Source organism: Oncorhynchus clarkii, chromosome 24 (genome assembly GCF_045791955.1).
Source record: "Oncorhynchus clarkii lewisi isolate Uvic-CL-2024 chromosome 24, UVic_Ocla_1.0, whole genome shotgun sequence".
NCBI lineage: Eukaryota > Metazoa > Chordata > Actinopteri > Salmoniformes > Salmonidae > Oncorhynchus > Oncorhynchus clarkii.
This window is the reverse complement of record NC_092170.1, coordinates 41,142,828-41,169,969: the sequence shown is the minus strand read 5'-3', so window position 1 is coordinate 41,169,969 and position 27,142 is coordinate 41,142,828. Positions and strand designations below refer to the sequence as shown.

The 27,142-nt window shown below is 44.7% G+C and overlaps 1 protein-coding gene across 3 annotated transcripts; it reads right to left on the bottom strand.

Annotated features, from left to right (window-relative positions):
• Positions 1 to 10,890: 10,890 nt before the first annotated feature.
• LOC139383001 (aldehyde dehydrogenase family 3 member A2-like) lies at positions 10,891 to 26,889 on the bottom strand. 3 transcript variants are annotated; one of them, XM_071127292.1, is made up of 11 exons: positions 26,642 to 26,749; positions 25,700 to 25,878; positions 25,299 to 25,427; positions 24,845 to 24,947; positions 24,020 to 24,105; positions 22,113 to 22,321; positions 21,158 to 21,275; positions 20,670 to 20,811; positions 20,013 to 20,179; positions 19,553 to 19,652; positions 10,891 to 11,101 (listed from the first exon to the last, which is right to left on the bottom strand). In XM_071127292.1, exons 2-11 carry the CDS (start codon positions 25,853 to 25,855, stop codon positions 10,989 to 10,991), a joined length of 1,323 nt encoding a protein of 440 aa, XP_070983393.1. In that variant the 5' UTR covers positions 25,856 to 25,878; positions 26,642 to 26,749; the 3' UTR covers positions 10,891 to 10,988. The 3 variants fall into 3 exon arrangements, with proteins under 3 accessions (XP_070983393.1, XP_070983391.1, XP_070983392.1); XM_071127290.1 differs by lacking the exon at positions 10,891 to 11,101 and adding an exon at positions 12,584 to 16,655 and having other exon boundaries at positions 26,642 to 26,889; XM_071127291.1 differs by lacking the exon at positions 10,891 to 11,101 and adding an exon at positions 15,217 to 15,592.
• Positions 26,890 to 27,142: the final 253 nt, after the last annotated feature.

The following is a 27,142-nucleotide window of genomic DNA, read 5'->3' as shown; positions in this document are numbered from 1 at the left end:
ATACTACCCGTTAGACACTACCCCCTAGACACTACCCCCTATATACTACCCCCTAGACACTACCCCCTAGACACTACCCCCTATATACTACCCCCTAGACACTACCCCCTAGACACTACCCCCTAGACCCTTCCCCCTATATACTACCCGTTAGACACTACCCCCTAGACACTACCCCCTAAACACTACCCCCTAGACACTACCCCCTATATACTACCCCCTAGACACTACCCCCTAGACACTACCCCCTAGACCCTACCCCCTATATACTACCCGTTAGACACTACCCCCTAGACACTACCCCCTAGACACTACCCCTTATACACTTCTGTAGATCTGAAATGACTGAATAAGTGTAAAGACTATAGCAGATTCCCCGCAATCTGAACATATACAAATGACCCGTGGTGAAACTTTCAGGAAGTCGCAGATGTACTGACATGGGCTCTAAAGATAGGCTCTAAAGATGGGCTCTAAAGATGTGGCTTCATGACATTGATCTGCAACAGCAGCTGCTCTCCGGTTTGACGGCTCCAACACAGTTCCACCTGGTTGTAACAGAGACCATCTAGTTGTAACAGACACCACCTGGTTGTAACAGAGACCACCTGGTTGTAACAGAGACCACCTGGTCCACAGTTTATAACCCCTAACCCCCTATGTTCCACAGTAACACTGTTTATAACCTCTAACCCCCACAGTTCCACAGAAACACTGTTTATAACCTCTAACTCCCTCTGTTCCACAGTAAACACTGTTTATAACCTCTAACCCCCTCTGTTCCACAGTTTATAACCTCTAACCCCCACAGTTCCACAGAAACACTGTTTATAACCTCTAACTCCCTCTGTTCCACAGTAACACTGTTTATAACCTCTAACCCCCACAGTTCCAAAGAAACACTGTTTATAACCTCTAACTCCCTTTGTTCCACAGTAACACTGTTAATAACCTCTACCTCCTCTGTTTCAGAGTAACACAGTTTATAACCTCTAAACCCCTCTGTTCCACAGTTTATAACCTCTAAACCCCTCTGTTCCACAGTTTATAACCTCTAACCCCCTCTGTTCCACAGTTTATAACCTCTAAACCCCTCTGTTCCACAGTTTATAACCTCTAAACCCCTCTGTTCCACAGTTTATAACCTCTAAACCCCTCTGTTCCACAGTAACACAGTTTAACCTCTAAACGACTCTGTTCCACAGTTTATATCCTCTAAACCCCTCTGTTCCACAGTTTATAACCTCTAAACCCCTCTGTTGCACAGTTTATAACCGCTAAACCCCTCTGTTCCACAGTTTATAACCTCTAACTCCCTCTGTTCCACAGTTTATATCCTCTAAACCCCTCTGTTCCACAGTTTATAACCTCTAAACACCTCTGTTCCACAGTTTATGACCTCTAACCCCCTCTGTTCCACAGTAACACAGTTTATAACCTCTAAACCCCTCTGTTCCACAGTAACACAGTTTATATCCGCTAAATCCCTCTGTTCCACAGTCACACTGTTTATAACCTCTAACCCCCTCTGTTCCACTGTTTATAACCTCTAAACCCCTCTGTTCCACAGTTTATGACCTCTAACCCCCTCTGTTCCACAGTAACACAGTTTATAACCTCTAAACACCTCTGTTCCACAGTTTATAACCTCTAAACCACTCTGTTCCACAGTTTATAACCTCTAAACCCCTCTGTTGCACAGTTTATAACCTCTAAACCCCTCTGTTCCACAGTTTATAACCTCTAACCCCCTCTGTTCCACAGTAACACAGTTTATAACCTCTAAACCCCTCTGTTCCACAGTTTATAACCTCTAAACACCTCTGTTCCACAGTTTATGACCTCTAACCCCCTCTGTTCCACAGTAACACAGTTTATAACCTCTAAACCCCTCTGTTCCACAGTAACACAGTTTATATCCGCTAAATCCCTCTGTTCCACAGTCACACTGTTTATAACCTCTAACCCCCTCTGTTCCACTGTTTATAACCTCTAAACCCCTCTGTTCCACAGTTTATGACCTCTAACCCCCTCTGTTCCACAGTAACACAGTTTATAACCTCTAAACACCTCTGTTCCACAGTTTATAACCTCCAAACCACTCTGTTCCACAGTTTATAACCTCTAAACCCCTCTGTTGCACAGTTTATAACCTCTAAACCCCTCTGTTCCACAGTTTATAACCTCTAAACCCCTCTGTTCCACAGTTTATAACCTCTAAACCCCTCTGTTCCACAGTTTATAACCTCTAAATCCCTGTTCCACAGTAACACTGTTTATAACCTCTAACCCCCTCTGTTCCACTGTTTATAACCTCTAAACCCCTCTGTTCCACAGTTTATAACCTCTAAACCCCTCTGTTCCACAGTTTATAACCTCTAATCCCTCTGTTCCACAGTAACACTGTTTATAACCTCTAACCCCTCTGTTCCACTGTTTATAACCTCTAAACCCCTCTGTTCCACAGTTTATAACCTCTAAACCCCTCTGTTCCACAGTTTATAACCTCTAAACCCCTCTGTTCCACAGTTTATAACCTCTAAACCCCTCTGTTCCACAGTTTATAACCTCTAAACGCCTCTGTTCCACAGTTTATAACCTCTAAACCCCTCTGTTCCACAGTTTATAACCTCTAAACCCCTCTGTTGCACAGTTTATAACCTCTAAACCCCTCTGTTCCACAGTTTATAATCTCTAACCCCCTCTGTTCCACAGTAACACAGTTTATAACCTCTAAACCCCTCTGTTCCACAGTTTATAACCTCTAAACCCCTCTGTTCCACAGTTTATAACCTCTAAACCCCCTGATCCACAGTAACACTGTTTATAACCTCTAACCCCCTCTGTTCCACTGTTTATAACCTCTAAACCCCTCTGTTCTACAGTTCATAACCTCTAAACCCCTCTGTTCCACAGTTTATAACCTCTAAACCCCTCTGTTCCACAGTAACACAGTTTATAACCTCTAAACCCCTCTGTTCCACAGTTTATAACCTCTAAACCCCTCTGTTCCACAGTGTATAACCTCTAAACCCCTATGTTGCACAGTTTATAACCTCTAAACCCCTCTGTTCCACAGTTTATAACCTCTAAACCCCTCTGTTGCACAGTTTATAACCTCTAAACCCCTCTGTTCCACAATGTATAACCTCTAACCCCCTCTGTTCCACAGTAACACAGTTTATAACCTCTAAACCCCTCTGTTCCACAGTTTATAACCTCTAAACCCATCTGTTCCACAGTTTATAACCTCTAAACCCCCCTGTTCCACAGTAACACTGTTTATAACCTCTAACCCCCTCTGTTCCACAGTAACACTGTTTATAACCTCTGCTCCCTCTGTTCCACAGTTTATAACCTCTAAACCCCTCTGTTCCACAGTTTATAACCTCTAATCCCCTCTGTTCCACAGTAACACTGTTTATAACCTCTAACCCCATCTGTTCCACAGTTTATAACCTCTAAACCCCTCTGTTCCACAGTTTATAACCTCTAACCCCCTCTGTTGCACAGTTTATAACCTCTAAACCCCTCTGTTCCACAGTTTATAACCTCTAAACCCCTCTGTTCCACAGTTTATAACCTCTAACTCCCTCTGTTCCACAGTTTATAACCTCTAACCCCATCTGTTCCACAGTTTATAACCTCTAAACCCCTCTGTTCCACAGTTTATAACCTCTAACCCCCTCTGTTCCACAGTTTATAACCTCTAAACCCCTCTGTTCCACAGTTTATAACCGCTAAACCCATCTGTTCCACAGTAACACAGTTCATAACCTCTAACCCCCTCTGTTCCACTGTTTATAACCTCTAAACCCCTCTGTTCCACAGTTTATAAAATCTAAACCCCTCTGTTCCACAGTTTATAACCTCTAATCCCTCTGTTCCACAGTAACACTGTTTATAACCTCTAACCCCCTCTGTTCCACTGTTTATAACCTCTAAACCCCTCTGTTCCACAGTTTATAACCTCTAAACCCCTCTGTTCCACAGTTTATAACCGCTAAACCCCTCTGTTCCACAGTTTATAACCTCTAAACCCCTCTGTTCCACAGTAACACTGTTTATAACCTCTAACCCCATCTGTTCTACAGTTTATAACCTCTAAACCCCTCTGTTCCACAGTTTATAACCTCTAACCCCCTCTGTTGCACAGTTTATAACCTCTAAACCCCTCTGTTCCACAGTTTATAACCTCTAAACCCCTCTGTTCCACAGTTTATAACCTCTAACTCCCTCTGTTCCACAGTTTATAACCTCTAACCCCATCTGTTCCACAGTTTATAACCTCTAAACCCCTCTGTTCCACAGTTTATAACCTCTAACATCCTCTGTTCCACAGTTTATAACCTCTAAACCCCTCTGTTCCACAGTTTATAACCGCTAAACCCATCTGTTCCACAGTAACACAGTTCATAACCTCTAAACCCCTCTGTTCCACTGTTTATAACCTCTAAACCCCTCTGTTCCACAGTTTATAACCTCTAAACCCTCTGTTCCACGGTTTATAACCTCTAATCCCTCTGTTCCACAGTAACACTGTTTATAACCTCTAACCCCCTCTGTTCCACTGTTTATAACCTCTAAACCCCTCTGTTCCACAGTTTATAACCTCTAAACCCCTCTGTTCCACAGTTTATAACCGCTAAACCCCTCTGTTCCACAGTTTATAACCTCTAAACCCCTCTGTTGCACAGTTTATAACCTCTAAACCCATCTGTTCCACAGTTTATAACCTCTAAACCCCTCTGTTCCACAGTTTAACCTCTAACCCCCTCTGTTCCACAGTAACACAGTTTATAACCTCTAAACCCCTCTGTTCCACAGTCTATAACCTCTAAACCCCCCTGTTCCACAGTAACACAGTTTATAACCTCTAACCCCCTCTGTTCCACTGTTTATAACCTCTAAACCCTTCTGTTCCACAGTTTATAACCTCTAACCCCCTCTGTTGCACACTTTATAACCTCTAAACTCCTCTGTTCCACAGTTTATAACCTCTAAACCCCTCTGTTGCACAGTTTATAACCTCTAAACCCCTCTGTTCCACAGTTTATAACCTCTAACTCCCTCTGTTCCACAGTAACACTGTTTATAACCTCTAACCCCCACAGTTCCAAAGAAACACTGTTTATAACCTCTAACTCCCTTTGTTCCACAGTAACACTGTTAATAACCTCTACCTCCTCTGTTTCACAGTAACACAGTTTATAACCTCTAAACCCCTCTGTTCCACAGTTTATAACCTCTAAACACCTCTGTTCCACAGTTTATAACCTCTAACCCCCTCTGTTCCACAGTTTATAACCTCTAAACCCCTCTGTTCCACAGTTTATAACCTCTAAACCCCTCTGTTCCACAGTTTATAACCTCTAAACCCCTCTGTTCCACAGTAACACAGTTTAACCTCTAAACCACTCTGTTCCACAGTTTATATCCTCTAAACCCCTCTGTTCCACAGTTTATAACCTCTAAACCCCTCTGTTGCACAGTTTATAACCGCTAAACCCCTCTGTTCCACAGTTTATAACCTCTAACTCCCTCTGTTCCACAGTTTATAACCTCTAAACCCCTCTGTTCCACAGTTTATATCCTCTAAACCCCTCTGTTCCACAGTTTATAACCTCTAAACACCTCTGTTCCACAGTTTATGACCTCTAACCCCCTCTGTTCCACAGTAACACAGTTTATAACCTCTAAACCCCTCTGTTCCACAGTAACACAGTTTATATCCGCTAAATCCCTCTGTTCCACAGTCACACTGTTTATAACCTCTAACCCCCTCTGTTCCACTGTTTATAACCTCTAAACCCCTCTGTTCCACAGTTTATGACCTCTAACCCCCTCTGTTCCACAGTAACACAGTTTATAACCTCTAAACACCTCTGTTCCACAGTTTATAACCTCTAAACCCCTCTGTTCCACAGTAACACAGTTTATATCCGCTAAATCCCTCTGTTCCACAGTAACACAGTTTAACCTCTAAACCACTCTGTTCCACAGTTTATATCCTCTAAACCCCTCTGTTCCACAGTTTATAACCTCTAAACCCCTCTGTTGCACAGTTTATAACCGCTAAACCCCTCTGTTCCACAGTTTATAACCTCTAACTCCCTCTGTTCCACAGTTTATAACCTCTAAACCCCTCTGTTCCACAGTTTATATCCTCTAAACCCCTCTGTTCCACAGTTTATAACCTCTAAACACCTCTGTTCCACAGTTTATGACCTCTAACCCCCTCTGTTCCACAGTAACACAGTTTATAACCTCTAAACCCCTCTGTTCCACAGTAACACAGTTTATATCCGCTAAATCCCTCTGTTCCACAGTCACACTGTTTATAACCTCTAACCCCCTCTGTTCCACTGTTTATAACCTCTAAACCCCTCTGTTGCACAGTTTATAACCTCTAAACCCCTCTGTTCCACAGTTTATAACCTCTAACCCCCTTTTTTCCACAGTAACACAGTTTATAACCTCTAAACCCCTCTGTTCCACAGTTTATAACCTCTAAACCCCTCTGTTCCACAGTTTATAACCTCTAAACCCCTCTGTTCCACAGTTTATAACCTCTAAATCCCTGTTTCACAGTAACACTGTTTATAACCTCTAACCCCCTCTGTTCCACTGTTTATAACCTCTAAACCCCTCTGTTCCACAGTTTATAACCTCTAAACCCCTCTGTTCCACAGTTTATAACCTCTAATCCCTCTGTTCCACAGTAACACTGTTTATAACCTCTAACCCCTCTGTTCCACTGTTTATAACCTCTAAACCCCTCTGTTCCACAGTTTATAACCTCTAAACCCCTCTGTTCCACAGTTTATAACCTCTAAACCCCTCTGTTCCACAGTTTATAACCTCTAAACGCCTCTGTTCCACAGTTTATAACCTCTAAACCCCTCTGTTCCACAGTTTATAACCTCTAAACCCCTCTGTTGCACAGTTTATAACCTCTAAACCCCTCTGTTCCACAGTTTATAATATCTAACCCCCTCTGTTCCACAGTAACACAGTTTATAACCTCTAAACACCTCTGTTCCACAGTTTATAACCTCTAAACCCCTCTGTTCCACAGTAACACTGTTTATAACCTCTAACCCCCTCTGTTCCACTGTTTATAACCTCTAAACCCCTCTGTTCTACAGTTCATAACATCTAAACCCCTCTGTTCCACAGTTTATAACCTCTAAACCCCTCTGTTCTACAGTAACACAGTTTATAACCTCTAAACCCCTCTGTTCCACAGTTTATAACCTCTAAACCCCTCTGTTCCACAGTGTATAACCTCTAAACCCCTATGTTGCACAGTTTATAACCTCTAAACCCCTCTGTTCCACAGTTTATAACCTCTAAACCCCTCTGTTGCACAGTTTATAACCTCTAAACCCCTCTGTTCCACAATGTATAACCTCTAACCCCCTCTGTTCCACAGTAACACAGTTTATAACCTCTAAACCCCTCTGTTCCACAGTTTATAACCTCTAAACCCATCTGTTCCACAGTTTATAACCTCTAAACCCCCCTGTTCCACAGTAACACTGTTTATAACCTCTAACCCCCTCTGTTCCACAATAACACTGTTTATAACCTCTGCTCCCTCTGTTCCACAGTTTATAACCTCTAAACCCCTCTGTTCCACAGTTTATAACCTCTAATCCCCTCTGTTCCACAGTAACACTGTTTATAACCTCTAACCCCATCTGTTCCACAGTTTATAACCTCTAAACCCCTCTGTTCCACAGTTTATATCCTCTAACCCCCTCTGTTGCACAGTTTATAACCTCTAAACCCCTCTGTTCCACAGTTTATAACCTCTAAACCCCTCTGTTCCACAGTTTATAACCTCTAACTCCCTCTGTTCCACAGTTTATAACCTCTAACCCCATCTGTTCCACAGTTTATAACCTCTAAACCCCTCTGTTCCACAGTTTATAACCTCTAACCCCCTCTGTTCCACAGTTTATAACCTCTAAACCCCTCTGTTCCACAGTTTATAACCGCTAAACCCATCTGTTCCACAGTAACACAGTTCATAACCTCTAACCCCCTCTGTTCCACTGTTTATAACCTCTAACCCCCTCTGTTCCACAGTTTATAACCTCTAAACCCCTCTGTTCCACAGTTTATAACCTCTAATCCCTCTGTTCCACAGTAACACTGTTTATAACCTCTAACCCCCTCTGTTCCACTGTTTATAACCTCTAAACCCCTCTGTTCCACAGTTTATAACCTCTAAACCCCTCTGTTCCACAGTTTATAACCGCTAAACCCCTCTGTTCCACAGTTTATAACCTCTAAACCCCTCTGTTCCACAGTAACACTGTTTATAACCTCTAACCCCATCTGTTCCACAGTTTATAACCTCTAAACCCCTCTGTTCCACAGTTTATAACCTCTAACTCCCTCTGTTCCACAGTTTATAACCTCTAACCCCATCTGTTCCACAGTTTATAACCTCTAACATCCTCTGTTCCACAGTTTATAACCTCTAAACCCCTCTGTTCCACAGTTTATAACCGCTAAACCCCTCTGTTCCACAGTAACACAGTTCATAACCTCTAAACCCCTCTGTTCCACTGTTTATAACCTCTAAACCCCTCTGTTCCACAGTTTATAACCTCTAAACCCCTCTGTTCCACAGTTTATAACCTCTAATCCCTCTGTTCCACAGTAACACTGTTTATAACCTCTAACCCCCTTTGTTCCACTGTTTATAACCTCTAAACCCCTCTGTTCCACAGTTTATAACCTCTAAACCCCTCTGTTCCACAGTTTATAACCGCTAAACCCCTCTGTTCCACAGTTTATAACCTCTAAACCCCTCTGTTGCACAGTTTATAACCTCTAAACCCATCTGTTCCACAGTTTATAACCTCTAAACCCCTCTGTTCCACAGTTTAACCTCTAACCCCCTCTGTTCCACAGTAACACAGTTTATAACCTCTAAACCCCTCTGTTCCACAGTCTATAACCTCTAAACCCCCCTGTTCCACAGTAACACTGTTTATAACCTCTAACCCCCTCTGTTCCACTGTTTATAACCTCTAAACCCTTCTGTTCCACAGTTTATAACCTCTAACCCCCTCTGTTGCACACTTTATAACCTCTAAACTCCTCTGTTCCACAGTTTATAACCTCTAAACCCCTCTGTTGCACAGTTTATAACCTCTAAACCCCTCTGTTCCACAGTTTATAACCTCTAACCCCATCTGTTCCACAGTAACACAGTTTATAACCTCTAAACCCCTCTGTTCCACAGTTTATAACCTCTAAACCCCTCTGTTCCACAGTTTATAACCTCTAAACCCCTCTGTTGCACAGTTTATAACCTCTAAATCCCTCTGTTGCACAGTTTATAACCTCTAAATCCCTCTGTTCCACAGTAACACTGTTTATAACCTCTAACCCCCTCTGTTCCACAGTTTATAACCTCTAAACCCCTCTGTTCCACAGTTTATAACCTCTAAACCCCTCTGTTGCACAGTAACACTGTTTATAACCTCTAACCCCCTCTGTTCCACAGTTTATAACCTCTAAACCCCCCTGTTCCACAGTAACACTGTTTATAACCTCTAACCCCCTCTGTTCCACAGTAACACTGTTTATAACCTCTACTCCCTCTGTTCCACAGTTTATAACCTCTAAACCCCTCTGTTCCACAGTTTATAACCTCTAAACCCCTCTCTTCCACAGTTTATAACCTCTAACCCCCTATGTTCCACAGTTTATAACCTCTAAACCCCTCTGTTCCACAGTAACACTGTTTATAACCTCTAACTCCCTCTGTTCCACAGTAACACTGTTTATAACCTCTAAACCCCTCTGTTCCACAGTTTATAACCTCTAACTCCCTCTGTTCCACAGTTTATAACCTCTAAACCCCTCTGTTCCACAGTTTATAACCTTTAAACCCCTCTGTTCCACTGTTTATAACCTCTTAACTCCCTCTGTTCCACTGTTTATAACCTCTACTCCCTCTGTTCCACAGTTTATAACCTCTAAACCCCTCTGTTCCACAGTTTATAACCTCTAAACCCCTCTCTTCCACAGTTTATAACCTCTAACCCCCTATGTTCCACAGTTTATAACCTCTAAACCCCTCTGTTCCACAGTAACACTGTTTATAACCTCTAACTCCCTCTGTTCCACAGTAACACTGTTTATAACCTCTAAACCCCTCTGTTCCACAGTTTATAACCTCTAACTCCCTCTGTTCCACAGTTTATAACCTCTAAACCCCTCTGTTCCACAGTTTATAACCTTTAAACCCCTCTGTTCCACTGTTTATAACCTCTTAACTCCCTCTGTTCCACAGTTTATAACCTCTAACTCCCTCTGTTCCACAGTTTATAACCTCTAACCCCCTCTGTTCCACAGTTTATAACCTCTAAACCCCTCTGTTCCACAGTAATGGTTATGAGCAGCTTCATGGCACCAGACTAAACTTCTAGAGTCCTTACACCATTGTTTTTATTAACAACACTGTTTTGTTATTGACAGAAGTATTTTTGTATTTTTTTATTGACAACAGTGAGTGAACACTTACTCCGCAATACCTGGCTGTACTCACCGGCATTAACCCCCCCCCCCCTAATGACCCTGAGTGGTTATGTATGATAACGTTGGTAAAATCAGACTAGCTCTCTGCTGCCACCTGGTGTTTAATGTATGACAACAGTTTGTGACAGCCTAAAGCACAAAACTGCTGGCCCATTGACTCCAATCCTTCCCACAGTTGTGTCAAGTTGGCTGGATGTCCTTTGGGGGGGGGGGGGAGGGGGGGGGTCCATTCTTGATACAAACAGGAAACTGTTGAGCATGAAAAACCTAGCGACGTTGCAGTTCTTGACACAAACCGGTGCGTCTGGCATCTACTACCATTCTCCGTTCAAAGACACTTAAATATGTTGTCTTGCCCATTCACCCTCTGAATGGCACAAATACACAATCCATGTCTCAATTATCTCAAGGCTTAAAAATCCTTCTTACCCCGCCATGTGGACCTCCTCCATGCCCAGGGACTTGACCAGACACGCCCGATAATGGCTGAACTGGTCAAAGGTGTGCTTCCCATGATACCTGCCTGTTCCACTCTGACCTATGGGTTTCACAGGTCGCAGGGCTAGGGTCAGATGAGGGGTCAAAGGTGACTCGTTGTTAAGGATTATGTTTATTAATATTAATAATATTTATTATTATGTTAGCTGCATGATGGTCTAGCAGCACTTCTCCAACTCCCAAGGTCACGCTACCTTTCAACTCAGTCCCAAGGTCACGCAACGCTTCAACTCAGCCCCAAGGACAAGCTACCCTTCAACTCAGTCCCAAGGACACGCTACCCTCCAACTCAGTCCCAAGGACACGCTACCCTCCAACTCAGTCCCAAGGACACGCTACCCTCCAACTCAGTCCCAAGGACACGCTACCCTCCAACTCAGTCCCAAGGACACGCTACCCTCCAACTCAGTCCCAAGGACACGCTACCCTCCAACTCAGTCCCAAAGACACGCTACCCTCCAACTCAGTCCCAAGGACTTGCTACTCAACCCTCCAACTCAGTCCCAAAGACACGCTACCCTCCAACTCAGTCCCAAAGACACGCTACCCTCCAACTCAGTCCCAAAGACACGCTACCCTCCAACTCAGTCCCAAAGACACGCTACCCTCGAACTCAGTCCCAAGGACACGCTGCCCTCCAACTCAGTCCCAAGGACACGCTACCCTCCAACTCAGTCCCAAGGACACGCTACCCTCCAACTCAGTCCCAAGGACACGCTACCCTCCAACTCAGTCCCAAGGACACGCTACCCTCCAACTCAGTCCCAAGGACACGCTACCCTCCAGCTCAGTCCCAAAGAAAAGCCTAGCAACGTTGGAGTTCTTGACACAAACCGGTGTGCTTGGCACCTACTACCATTCTCTGCTCAAAGGCACTTAAATCTTTTGTCCTGCCCATTCCGCCCTCTGAATGGCACCCACACACAATCCATGTCTCAATTATCTCAAGACTTAAAAATCCTTCTTTAACCAGGTCTCCTCCCCTTCATCTACACTGATTTGAAGTGGATTTAACAAGTGACATCAATAAGGTGTCATAGTTTTCACCTGGATTCACCTGGTCAGTCTGTGTCATGGAAAGAGCAGGTGTTCCTAATGTTTTGTACACTCAGTCTATATCGTATGGTATGTCTGTCCCAAATGGTATGCTATTTTCAGTATATGTAGTGCACTACTTTTGACTAGAGCTCTATGGGCGCCGTTCAAAAGTAGTGTACTGAATCGGGAATAGTGTGTCATATGAGTGTATCCGGAGACGACACAAAAGGCACATTGAATTACATTGAATTGACGTTATTGTACGAACCAGATAGGGTTTCCAGGTGCAGCAGGAGAATTAAAAAACAACAGATGACCGTTGCATTTTACGAGCAGCCATTTTACCCCTCTTACTACCACCACCATCCACCATCCACCATCCACTTTAAAAGGAAAGAGGCAACAACATTTCTCTAACACTGGGGCATATGCGTCAACGTTTTATGTGTGCGGAACATTAAGGCCTACTTTGCTCTAGAAACCTGGTTTTCAATACAGTAGTTTATTGATTAGCCTACTTCATCTTTGTAACTGTAGTTAAGTGAGAGAACTTCATGAATAGTATTATATAATGTCGTAAAAAAAAATGTAAAACATTAATTTTATACAAATTCATACAACAGAAGTGGAAGGTACAGACTAAAGAAACTCACATAATACCTTGACAATAATGCATTGGTGTCTCTACTCTTTCCTAAAATTACCAGTTTTTCCTGAGAAAGGTAGGAAGATTCCCGGAATCAAAATGGAAGAAGCAAGAAATCAGAAATCCTCCAGAAGGGACTTCGGGGAATTTGGGGGGAAAGTTACCAGAATGTGCAACCCTAACCCTAACTCGGAAAGTATTCAGACCCCTTCACTTTTCCCACATTTTAATACGATACAGCCTTGTTCTAAAATGGAATTAAATCATTTCATCAATCTACACACAATAGCCCATAATGACAACACGAAAGCAGGTTTTTACACATTGTTTTGCAAATGTATTAAAATAAAAGAAACAGATACCTTATTTACATAAGTATTCAGACCCTTGGCTATGACACTCGAAATTGATCTCAGCTGCTTCCTGTTTCCATGGATCATCCTTGAGATGTTTCTACAACTTGATTGGAGTCCACCTGTGGTAAATTCAATTGATTGGACATGATTTTGGAAAGGCACACACCTGTTTACATAAGGTCCTACAGTTGACAGCACATGTCAGAGCAAAAACCAAGCCATGAGGTCGAAGGAATTGCCCGTAGATCGCCGAGACAGAATCTGGGGAAGGGTACCAAAACATTTCTGCAGCATTGAAGGTCCCCAGGAACACAGTGGCCTCCATCATTCTTAAATGGAAGAAGTTTGGAACCACCAAGACTCTTCCTAGAGCTGGTCGCCCGGCCAAACTGAACAATCGGGGGAGAAGGGCCTTGGTCAGGGAGGTGACCAAGAACGTGATAGTCAGAGTTCACTCTGACAGCACTCCACCAATCAGGCCTTTATGGTAGAGTGGCCAGATGGAAGCCACTCCTCAGTAAAAGGCACATGACAGCCCGCTTGGAGTTTGTCAAAAGGCACCTAAAGGACACTCAGACCATGAGAAACTAGATTATTTGGTCTGAGGAAACCAACATTGAACTCTTTAGCCTGAATTTGGCCTGAATGCCAAGCGTCACAGGAGGAAACCTGGCACAATACCTACGGTGAAGCATGGTGGTGGCGGCATCATGCTGTGGGGATGTTTTTCAGCAGCAGGAACTGAGAGATCGAGGGAAAACTGAATGGAGAGCAAAGCACAGAGAGATCCTTGATGAAAACCTGCTCCAGACTGGGGTGAAGGTTCACCTTCCAACAGGACAACAACCCTAGGCACACAGCCAAGAGAATGCAGGAGTAGCTTCGGGACAAGTCTCTGAATGTCCTAGAGTGGCCCAGCCAGAGCCCAGACTTGAACCCAATCGAACATCTCTGGAGAGACCTGCAAATAGCTGTGCAGCAACGCTCCCCATCCAACCTGACAGAGATTGAGAGGATCTGAAGAGAAGAATGGGAGAAACTCCCCAAATACAGGTGTGCCAAACTTGTAGAGTCATACCCAAGAAGACTCAAGGCTGTAATCGCTGCCAAAGGTGCTTCAACAAAGTACTGAGTAAAGGGTCTGAATACTTCTGTAAATGTCATATTTCAGTTGTTTTTTTATACATTTGTAAAAAATTAAAAACCCGTTTTTGCTTTGTTGTTATGGGGTATTGTGTGTAGATTGATGAGGGAAAATGTAATACATGTTAGAATAAGGCTGTAACGTAACAAAATGTGGAAAAAGTTAAGGAGTCTGAAACATTCTGAATGCACTGTATGTCTGCTGTACAGACACACACAACAACTACTTCAGGTCTATGTCTATTGTACAGACAAAACAACAACTTCAGGAGGGTGATTGAGAGAGAGGAGAGATATAGGAGAGAGAACAGAGAGAACGGAGAAAGGAGAGAGGGGAGAGATATAGGAGAGAAAACAGAGAAAAGGAGAGAGGAGAGAGAGAGGGGAGTGAGGGGAGAGAGAGAGAAAATGGAGAGAAGGAGAGAGGACAGAGAAAAGGAGAGAATGAAAGAGAGGACAGAGGAGAGGAGAGAGAGGAAAGGAGAGGAGAGAGGGGAGAGATATAGGAGAGAGGACAGAGGAGAGAGAGGGGAGAGAGGGGAGAGAAGGGGAGAGAGGGGAGAGGACAGAGGAGAGAGAGGACAGAGGAGAGGAGAGAGGGGAGAGATATAGGAGAGAGGACAGAGGAGAGGAGAGAGAGGGGAGAGAGGGGAGAGAAGGGGAGAGAGGGGAGAGGACAGAGGAGAGAGAGGACAGAGGAGAGGAGAGAGGGGAGAGATAGAGAGAGACCAGAGAGAAGGAGAGGGAGGACAGAGGAGAGGAGAGAGAGGACAGAGAGAAGGAGAGAGGAGAGAGGAGAGAGAGAGAGGGGAGAGATAGGATGCAACAATAATCACATAATGACTTGACATTAATGTGTTAATACCACAGTCCATGGTATCTCTACTCTTTCCCAAAATTACCAGGTTTTCCTGAGAGGGGTAGGAAGATTCCCGGAATCATAAGGGAAGAAGCAGGAAATCCGAAATCCTCCAATAAGGATTTCTGGAATACCGGTAGATTTTGGGGAAGTTACCAAAATGTGCAACCTTAACATCACTGTGTCTATCCATCAATCACAAACAGGTGCAGTTTACACCAGCCGCTAGTATTAGAATCACAGTCAGGGCGATCAGGAGTCCCAGAGCCACAATGGACGCCGTGACGGCCCAGATGTAGGTGCCCTTGGAGAAGTTAACCAGTGGGGTCCTCATGGCCAGCCTGACCCTGCGAACCTTCTGGTGGTTCTGGGGTGGATACCGCACCATGTGGACCTCCTCCATGCCCAGGGACTTGACCAGACACGCCCGATGATGGCTGAACTGGTCAAAGGTGTGCTTTCCATGATACCTTCCTGTTCCACTCTGACCTGTGGAATGGGGTTAGAGATGTTAGACGTTATGATGTTCAAGTTTCCCAGGTTTACCAGAAATCCCTGTTGGAAGATTCCCGGAATCAGGAGGGACTAAACAAGAAATCCAGGAATCTTCCAACCAGGATTTTGGGCAAACCTGGAACATTTGGGAAAGTTGCTGGAATTTTTCAACCATAGTCCAAATTCAAGGATTCCTTATGTTGGCTACTTTATACCGCTTTCCATTCCAGCAAACTTTTTCTATTATTATTAGCATATATGTGAAAGCAGTCAGGTGGCTCTCTGATTCAGAGGGGTTGGGGGTTAAATGCGGAAGCCACATTTTGGTTGAATGCATTCAGTTGTGCAACTGACTAGGCATCCCCTTTCCAATAAAAGACAGGTCTACTTTTTCAGTTCTTTGACAATCTTTAAACAAACAAAGATAAATCATAGAATGGCTGTTAGATTTGAATGAAATTATAGATTAAAACGGAATATCAGAAAAAAACACATCTAGCAAGCAAACAGCAGCCCGCCATGGGCAAAATCAGTGGCTCGTCGTCATTACAGAGGATCGGTGATGGCAAGCTGACACCACTAACAACAGTCAGGAGGGGCTTACACCACCAGGGTTGTGAGTTTAGTTACAGTGTCGGACACACAAAGACATTAGACATTATTCTAAAGCCAGGGGAACCAGACACAGGCACAGGGACATGTATTTCGTTGAATGTACGTCGGCCAATACAGGTAAAGACTAGCTAGCGCCAGATTTGCCAAAGTCTCCAACAGGTGCAGTTTAAGCCACCAGCAATTAGCAGGATGGCAGTCAAGGTGACAAAGAGACCGAAAGCAAAGACGGTGGCCGTCACGGCCCAGATGTAGGTTTTCCTAGAGAAGTCGACCAGTGGGGTCCTCATGGCCAGCCTGACCCTGCGAGCCTTCTGGCGGTTCTGGGGTGGGTACCGCACCATGTTGACCTCCTCCATGCCCAGGGACTTGACCAGACACGCCCGATGATGGCTGAATTGGTCAAAGGTGTGCTTTCCATGATACCTTCCTGTTCCACTCTGACCTGTGGGGTTCAGAGGTCACAGGGCTAGGGTCAGATGAGGTGTCAAAGGGTCATGGGACTTGTTAAGGATTAGATGTTAGCTGCATGACGCACTAGCAGCACTTCTCCAACAGTCCCAAAGAAGCACTACTCTCCAACTCAGTCCCAGGGACACGCTACCCTCCAACTCAGTCGCAAGGACGAATTAACCTCCAACTCAGTCCCAAAGGTGTGCTACCCTTCGACTCAGTCCCAAGGACACGCTACCCTCCGACTCAGTCCCAAGGACACGCTACCCTCCGACTCAGTCCCAAGGACGAATTAACCTCCGACTCAGTCCCAGGGACGCGCTACCCTCCGACTCAGTCCCAGGGACGCGCTACCCTCCGACTCAGTCCCAGGGACGCGCTACCCTCCGACTCAGTCCCAGGGACGCGCTACCCTCCGACTCAGTCCCAGGGACGCGCTACCCTCCGACTCAGTCCCAGGGACGCGCTACCCTCCGACTCAGTCCCAGGGACGCGCTACCCTCCGACTCAGTCCCAGGGACGCGCTACCCTCCGACTCAGTCCCAGGGACGCGCTACCCTCCGACTCAGTCCCAGGGACGCGCTACCCTCCGACTCAGTCCCAGGGACGCGCTACCCTCCGACTCAGTCCCAGGGACGCGCTACCCTCCGACTCAGTCCCAGGGACGCGCTACCCTCCGACTCATTCCCAAGGACATGCTACCAACTCAGTCCCTGGTATCTTTCAGAAACTTGTTCACCTGAGGATAACTCTGATTCTATCTATGTGTATGATCTCTGTGGTAACTTGTCTCCTAAAGAGGATCTCTATATGGATTATCTCTCTGGTAACTTGTCCCCTAAAGAGGATCTCTATGTATTATCTCTGTGGTAACTTGTCTCCTAAAGAGGATCTCTATATGAATTATCTCTGTGGTAACTTGTCTCCTAAAGAGGATCTCTATATGGATTATCTCTATGGTAAATTGTCTCCTAAAGAGGATCTCTATATGTATGGATTATCTCTGTGGTAACTTGTCCCCTAAAGAGGATCTCTATATATGGTAGCTTGTATCTGTACATGGTGAACTCTGAATTACTCAAAGGGGGTTTATGTTCCTCTCAGAAACTCTGTCTTATTTACATCGGCCTCACCCCCTCATCACACCAGCCTTTAGATGCTGTCTCATTTACATCGGCCTCACCCCCTCATCACACCAGCCTTTAGATGCTGTGACACCCTGTGGAAATTGTTGGGCCTGGGGGTGTTTAGGTTACTGTAAACTTGGTATTGTTTGATTGGTCAATGGTGGTTGGTTTTGGGTTGAGAAGGTTCCACCTTCAGATGTTCTACAGGTAATGAAATGCATTGGTTCTCTCTCTTCTCCTGTATCCAGTCCATGGAGGAAGGTTGTATGATCAGGTCTCATTTCCTAGAATTCTAGGCCTCTGGCCTAGTGAGTGTCTCGTTGTTCATGCTTTGTCCTATAAGTTAACTTTAGGATCTATGTGGTTGGAATAATGCCTTTGTAATGCTTGTTAATGTTTGTAACGTAAGCTTCATGCCTGATATGTTAATCCATTCATTGTTCAATGTTAATTAACCATCTGCCTTTGATATAGACAATTTTCAGACCCATTCTTGTTAGTCAACGTCAACTCATTGTCTAATGCTTGTATATTTTAATTATCTTAATAGAGTCATATAAACATTTTAATAGGCTAATTGCTTAGTCTTTGTTACGGGTTTTATGTGACATATATCTAATATACTGTATATACACATATTACTGCTCACTACAGTCAGAGGGTGAATTTAGACACAGTCTGTCTACTGCAGGCAAGCCACCATTGGACTGTCGTAGGCATGACTACTTTAGTGGCTATGTGTGGTCGGGCCGGCAGTGGCATGCCATCATATCAGCTGCCGTCAGTTCACCAAAATCGTCCCAATACCGGCTAGCGTGCCGACCAACAGTATATTCACCAGAGGTCCGGCTAGCGTGCCGACCAACAGTATATTCACCAGAGGTCCGGCTAGCGTGCCAACCAACAGTATATTCACCAGAGGTCCGGCTAGCGTGCCAACCAACAGTATATTCACCAGAGGTCCGGCTAGCGTGCCAACCAACAGTATATTCACCAGAGGTCCGGCTAGCGTGCCAACCAACAGTATATTCACCAGAGGTCCAGCTAGCGTGCCAACCAACAGTATATTCACCAGAGGTCCGGCTAGCGTGCCAACCAACAGTATATTCACCAGAGGTCCGGCTAGCGTGCCAACCAACAGTATATTCACCAGAGGTCCGGCTAGCGTGCCGACCAACAGTATATTCACCAAAGGTCCGGCTAGCGTGCCAACCAACAGTATATTTACCAGAGGTCCGGCTAGCGTGCCAACCAACAGTATATTCACCAGAGGTCCGGCTAGCGTGCCAACCAACAGTATATTCACCAGAGGTCCGGCTAGCGTGCCAACCAACAGTATATTCACCAGAGGTCCGGCTAGCGTGCCAACCAACAGTATATTCACCAGAGGTCCGGCTAGCGTGCCAACCAACAGTATATTCACCAGAGGTCCGGCTAGCGTGCCAACCAACAGTATATTCACCAGAGATCCGGCTAGCGTGCCAACCAACAGTATATTCACCAGAGGTCCAGCTAGCGTGCCAACCAACAGTATATTCACCAGAGGTCCGGCTAGTGTGCCAACCAACAGTATATTCACCAGAGGTCCGGCTAGCGTGCCAACCAACAGTATATTCACCAGAGGTCCGGCTAGCGTGCCAACCAACAGTATATTCACCAGAGGTCCGGCTAGGCCGTATCCTAAAGCCTAACAGTATATTCACCAGAGGTCCAGCTAGGCCGTATCCTAAAGCCTAACAGTATTATAAGATAGTTTTCTTACCTACACCCCCAAAGGGCAGAGAGTTGAGGGTGTAGTGCATAATAACGTCGTTGACTGTCACCCCGCCACTGGTAGTCTCAGCCAGCATTCGCTTTATCACCTTATGGACAGAGACAGAGACAGAGAGAGGGATGTATTTTATCACCTTGATGACAGAGACAGAGAGAGAGTATTTTATCAGCCCCATCATATGTAAATACATACTGTACATACCCCAAAATAAGGACAATTGTTGTTGCCACAGTAACAGATGACCTCCTTCCAGTAAATAAACGACATTTCAGCAGGAGCTCAACTAAAAGTGACCCATGCCCAATCCCAAAATAAACCCCTAAATCCTATGCCCAAATTGTGGAGATTTGAGTGGATTTGGCAGGTGTAATCTCCACTTTGTCCTCCTGTTTTTGGGGGATTTCAGCCCTACTCCATAGCTTGCTCACTAGCTCCCTCCAGACCTTACCTTCTTGTTGGAGGAGAAGACGTAGAGCGCCAGGGGCTTCTCTCTCTCGTTGATGAAGTGGATGGCGTCATCTATGTCGCTGACGGTCACTATGGGCAACAGGGGCCCGAAGATCTCCTCCTGCATCAGCCTAGCCTGGGGGGGCACGTCCTTCACCACCGTGGGGGCTGAGGGGTCAGGGTTCAAAGTTTTTTGACAGACACAACATAGTTCTCAAGTGTTTCAGAAAGAATCCCGGCTGGAAGATTCTCAATTAGTACATTCTTAGTTTGAGGATTCCCAGTTAGAGCAATCCCAGTTGGGAGATTCCTGGAATCAAGAGAGCCGAAGCAGGGAGGGAATCCTCCAACTGAGCCACACTTGGTCCCATGCAACGGCAGGGTTGTGGGTTTGATTCTCACGGGGGACCAGTACAAATTAAATTGTATGCACTCACTACTCTGGATAAGAGCGTCTGCTAAATGACTAAAACATTTTGTTTTTTTATTTTAAAAATGTAATTCTCCAATTTGAGATTTCTGAAAAACCTTGTAACTTTGGGAAAGGTACTGGGAATGTTGCAACCCAAGGGGAAATACAGTAATATTGAAACCCAAGTCTGCCCAACTACTAACTAATGTGTCACCAAATATCTGTGAGCCCAATGAGACTGCGTACCAATGTAGCGCTGTGATGAGTCACTCTGCCCCCCTACTGTTGCCGTGTAGCCCTCCAGTAGAGTCATCAAGCGGTTGAAGTGGCGCTGGTTGATGATGCGGCCGTAGTCAGGGGAGGATTTGGGGTCAGGCCCATAAAACTCCTAGGATTAAGGAAAACAACGTGTGGATTAGATGCTAGTTGAGGGTAAGGGGTTGCTACCTACAGTCAATCAGGGTCGAGGTCAATTCTGGAAGGGAATTGAAATCAAATTCATGAATTGGGAAGATTCTCATAGAAAACAATGGACTTTCCCCCCCCCCTAAAAGTGTTTTATTTATGAATCTAATCATTTCCTTTCACTTCCCGAGTTGACTGAATTGAACATCCGAATTGATACCATACTGTGTACATTAATATGCAATGTAATAAGGTAGTAATCCATTGACAGAGCTATCGTAGCATCCTTGCTAGCTAGCTACAGTAGAGATAGAGAGGACGTAAGAGACCAGTAGTGTCTGCCGGATGCCCTCCACCACTCTGTTCTGGATGCTGGGTTCACACAGGATGTAGTCTGGGGCGATGCACGTCTGACCACAGTTCACAAACTTCCCCCACGTGATACGCCTGCGGGGGATGAACAAAACCAACATGAAGAGAAAAATTAAATGAAAAAAATATACCACAGACATCAAATCAATATGCATCTTTCGCATACATATTTCATCTTTCACATACACCTTGAACATTTTTCCGTTTCAAGCATTCTGATGATTTGTAAAAAGGAGCTAAGCATGCTGTTGTCTCATTACATATAACGACCCTTTAGGGTTAAACAATTCTTGGGGGAAAAATCCCCAAATCCCCTGGTTGGGGGGTTATATATTTCCTGCTTATTCCCTTCTAACTCCGGGAATCTCTCGAAAGGGATTTCTGGAAAACCTTGGAGTTTTGGGAACGTTTTTACAATTTTGCAACCCTATGATCCTGCTCCTCACATCTTTCTCAACTTTCTACATCACCAACTGCCAAAACATTAGCCACGATGCTAAGCTAATATACGTCAGCTGAAACTGCTTTGCTAGTCAAAGATGCTAACTAGCACAAAACTCCTGATCAAAGATGCTAACTAGTACAAAACTCCCTATCAAAGATGCTAACTAGTACAAAACTCCCTATCAAAGATGCTAACTAGTACAAAACTCCCTATCAACGATGCTAACTAGTACAAAACTCCCTATCAAAGATGCTAACTAGTACAAAACTCCCTATCAAAGATGCTAACTGTTAAAGCTAGCTCACTATGTAATCTCCAGCTGATATCAACAGGTGGGGGGGCTGTTACCTTGACCAACAATATGGCTGTTATATTACTGACACCATGTTTTACAGAACACATGTATTACAGACCACAGGTATTACAGACCAAATGTAATTACTATGAACTGCATTGAGGTTTCTGACCGGCATGCGACTCTGAGGTCGACGTCCTTATCGATATAACAGGGGCTCTTCCCTCCTAGCTCCAGGGTCACGGGGGTGAGATGTCGGGCTGCTGCCTCCATCACCAGTTTACCCACAGTGCTGTTCCCTGTATAGAAGACGTGGTCGAAACGCTGACGCAGCAACTCCTGAGTCTCTGACACGCCCCCACACACTACAGGGTACAGCTCCTGGAAAGACCCCAACATTAATTAACAGGAGAGTTCATCCCAGAACCAAAGCTGCTTAGATGCGTGCTAAGATGCTTGCAAATTAAGAATGCTGTGTACTATCCCTTTAAGCGTGCTGTGAACTATCCATTTAAACATGCTGTGAACTATCCCTTTAAGCGTGCTGTGAACGATCCCTTTAAGCGTGCTGTGAACTATCCCTTTAAGCGTGCTGTGAACTATCCCTTTAAGCGTGCTGTGAACTATCCCTTTAAGCGTGCTGTGAACGATCCCTTTAAGCGTGCTGTGAACTATCCCTTTAAGCGTGCTGTGAACTATCCATTTAAACGTGCTGTGAACTATCCCTTTAAGCGTGCTGTGTGAACTATCCCTTTAAGCGTGCTGTGAACTATCCCTTTAAGCGTGCTGTGTACTATCCCTTTAAGCGTGCTGTGAACTATCCCTTTAAGCGTGCTGTGAACTATCCCTTTAAGCGTGCTGTGAACTATCCCTTTAAGCGTGCTGTGAACTATCCCTTTAAGCGTGCTGTGAACTATCCCGTTAAGCGTGCTGTGAACTATCCCTTTAAACACGCTTTGAACTATCCCTTTAAGCGTGCTGTGAACTATCCCGTTAAGCGTGCTGTGTACTATCCCTTTAAGCGTGCTGTGAACTATCCCTTTAAGCGTGCTGTGTACTATCCCTTTAAGCGTGCTGTGAACTATCCCGTTAAGCGTGCTGTGAACTATCCCGTTAAGCGTGCTGTGAACTATCCCGTTAAGCGTGCTGTGTACTATCCCGTTAAGCGTGCTGTGTACTATCCCTTTAAGCGTGCTGTGAACTATCCCTTTAAGCGTGCTGTGAACTATCCCGTTAAGCGTGCTGTGAACTATCCCGTTAAGCGTGCTGTGAACTATCCCGTTAAGCGTGCTGTGTACTATCCCGTTTAGCGTGCTGTGAACTATCCCGTTAAGCGTGCTGTGTACTATCCCTTTAAGCGTGCTGTGAACTATCCCTTTAAGCGTGCTGTGTACTATCCCTTTAAGCGTGCTGTGAACTATCCCTTTAAGCGTGCTGTGAACTATCCCTTTAAGCGTGCTGTGTACTATCCCTTTAAGCGTGCTGTGTACTATCCCTTTAAGCGTGCTGTGAACTATCCCTTTAAACACGCTTTGAACTATCCCTTTAAGCGTGCTGTGAACTATCCCTTTAAACACGCTTTGAACTATCCCTTTAAGCGTGCTGTGAACTATCCCTTTAAGCGGGATGTAGCCAGTATGGATGTAGCCAGTATGTGTGTATGACATCACAGCAACAGAGGACTTGTCTATACTACACGCAGTATAAAGGTCATGCTGTAATATTGGAGCTAAATCACTGACTATTGGCTCACAGTCACAGGACAAAAACAGTTCAGCTCAGATTGCTCTCATAAACTGAGTGTACAAAACATTAAGAACACCTTCCGAATATTGAGTTGCTTTCACCTGGTCAGTCTATGTCATGGAAAGAGCAGGTGTTCCTAATGTTTTGTACACTCAGTATATGTATATATATATACCAAATGGCACCCTATTCCCTATATAGTGCACTACTTTTGACCAGGACCCATAGGGTTCTTGTCTAAAGTAGTGCACTATATAGGGAGTGGGGTGCCATTTGAGGGACGGTGACATACAGTATTCTCATACAGCAGACAAGGGGGAATAGAATAGGGACCTGGTCCAGATATCGTGGGAGCAGAGCTTTGAGGAGACTAGCTGAGTATTCACTCAGCTCAGACGGCTTCACCACAGCTGCATTGCCTGCAGAGAGAGAGAGGGAGAGAGTAAGAGAGAGACAGAGAGAGAGACAGACAGACAGACAGACAGAGAATGAACAGTGTGTGAATGGGATGACATCACTAACAGTGTGTGTGTGTGTGTGTGTGTGTGTGTGTGTGTGTGTGTGTGTGTGTGTGTGTGTGTGTATGGATGACATCACTAACAGTGTGTGTGTGTGTGTGTGTGTGTGTGTGTGTGTGTGTGTGTGTGTGTGTGTGTGTGTGTGTGTGTGTGTGTGTGTGTGTGTGTGTGTGTGAATGGATGACGTCACTAACAGTGTGTGTGTGTGTGTGTGAATGGATGACATCACTAACAGTGTGTGTGTGTGTGTGTGTGTGTGTGTGTGTGTGTGTGTGTGTGTGTGTGTGAATGGATGACGTCACTAACAGTGTGTGTGTGTGTGTGTGAATGGATGACATCACTAACAGTGTGTGTGTGTGTGTGTGTGTGTGTGTGTGTGTGTGTGTGTGTGTGTGTGTGTGAATGGATGACATCACTAACAGTGTGTGTGTGTGTGAATGGGATGACATCACTCAGTGGTAGCAGAATGCCAGACATCTAGGGAGATGGATAATGCTGTGTGTACGTGTCAGTGAGGGATGGAGAGACAACGCTGAATAAAAGACAACTACAGTGGTGGGAAAAGTAGGAGAGGAGGGGGCAGCTGAAGATTACACAGCTAAGGAGGAATAGGGAAGGGGGGGGGGTCATTGGGGCGTACCTGCAGCGATAGCCCCGACCAGGGGCTGCAGGGTTAGGGCCCAGGGGTAGTTCCAGGCCCCGATAATGAGGACCACTCCCAGGGGCTCCGGCTGGATGTACGCCTTCAATTACAGTACATTACATTACAATCAACTTTATTCATCCCTTTTGAGTTCCAAGTAGAACCCTTTTGAGTTCCAAGTAGAACCCTTTTGAGTTCCAAGTAGAACCCTTTTGAATTCCAAGTAGAACCCTTTTGAGTTCCAAGTAGAACCCTTTTGAGTTCCAAGTAGAACCCTTTTGAGTTCCAAGCAGAACCCTGTTGAGTTCCAAGCAGAACCCTCTGTTGAAAGGGTTATTCAAAGGAGACAGCGGTAGAACCATTTTAAGTTCTAGATATAACTTTGATTCTAACAGTGTAGCTAAGTGTAAATGGACTAATGGAGTGCAATGATAAGTCTTCCACAGCGTACCTGGTCTGAGATGGTGAGGAGGTTCCTCTCTACAGGCCGAGGAGCAGCCCACTGGGCCAGCTTCGACACAGCCAGGCTGATCTCATTCTCCAGGCCGATCAACTCAAACAGCGGGGTGTCGTACTGGCTCTGTGGAACGCAAGGTGAGGTTTATTCAGTAAACTTACTGAAAATCTTTGCAAAATGATCTAAATGTATAAATCTGTGTATTTGTACAGTTATTCCCAACACTATAAACTTTCAAAAGCTGCTGAGGAAGACATAATTCCTAGTTCAGAGGCGTGATAGTTTGTGATATTCTTACAAGGCTCATGTAATTGGCTCTTATCGAAGGTGTCACAATCGACCTCAGACTATCACAGCTCCATGTAATGAACTACTACTGTATGTTTGAAGCTTACCCTGTTGATGTCCTGTTTGAGTGCGGTGGCGATCTCTCCCTGTCTGTCTGTGATCATCCTCTGGAGAGACTTGAGCTGCTGAACTCTGAACTCCAGGGGTCGCGACCGCCCAGCGAGGAAAGCCTCCCTGGCCCTCTGCACCGCCTGCTTCTCCATGGTAACCGGTCACCAGCACACACCTGAACAGTAAACACACAGCCACTGTAAAGTACACACAAAGTACATGTACGATGTACTGTATCTTAACTACATTTCTTATGAAAGATAATTGTTTTGAATAATTACAGTACATTGGTTTATCATAGATTTATGAATACACTCACGTGAAGAAAGTGCAGAGAATTATCCCAAACCATCAAATAAATGTGCAGTGCTTAAAATGAACAAATAGGAAGTATTTTTCTTGACGAGTATATTATCTAATAAACTTTGAGCTGATATGTAGCGGGATTCAACAGAGGACAAAGCACGAAAGTAGAATGCACGGTCTGCAATTTAATTTTACCTTTATTTAACTAGGCAAGTCAGTTAAGAACAAATTCTTATTTTCAATGACGGCCTAGGAACAGTGGGTTAACTGCCTGTGTACCTTGTCAGCTCGGGGGTTTGAACTTGCAACCTTCCGGTTACTAGTCCAACGCTCTAAACACTAGGCTACGCTGCCGCCCCAATAGGATCAACAGCACTTTGAAAGGTATATTCAGTTGTTTGTTTTCTCTACCGTCAACCTAAATACGGAATATAAAATATTACTTAAAAATGAGTGAAATAATGTCCATTTCATGTTGGTTGTCAAATCGGTTGAAATAATCATGAAATGGTGAATTACGATGCTTTCACCGTACAATAAAGAAGTACTGAACAGTATTTTGTCTGTTGAATAAGCTTAACTACGTCATCAAATACGTTAAAAACATGTAAAACAACGTTTCCAATACTCACACATGAATAAAAGAAGCTCGCGGGATTATTGTCTGTTGTCAATAAATTCCATCCATAAATCGGAAAAAACGAAGGACCAAAAATACACTGCTGAAAAGTTCAACCCTGCGGGAGTGTTTAAAAAAAAAAAACGATATCAGAACCTTTACTATTCTGCGTAAACTTCTTGCATAAAATAAAAAGCCATTCACCGTGTGAAAAACATGCGCTGCTATCGATGTCTCATTACCAAGGAGGTGAACTACATTATGCCACAATACCGTACCTTCTGTCCTGCGCAGGTTCTGCCTCACTGACGTAACCGTGGGATTGACGTTCATTTATTGCTCGAGGCGACGGGTGGTATCCGTTTAGCTGCAGACGGTAGCCGACTCAAATTAGCCGTTTTTTTGCATTTTTGCTAATTAATGGAATTATTTGTCTTTATGGAAAACGACCCAAAAATGACCTGACCTGTGACTGAATGGAAGCAAGTCCCCGCAGCAATGTACCAACATCTAG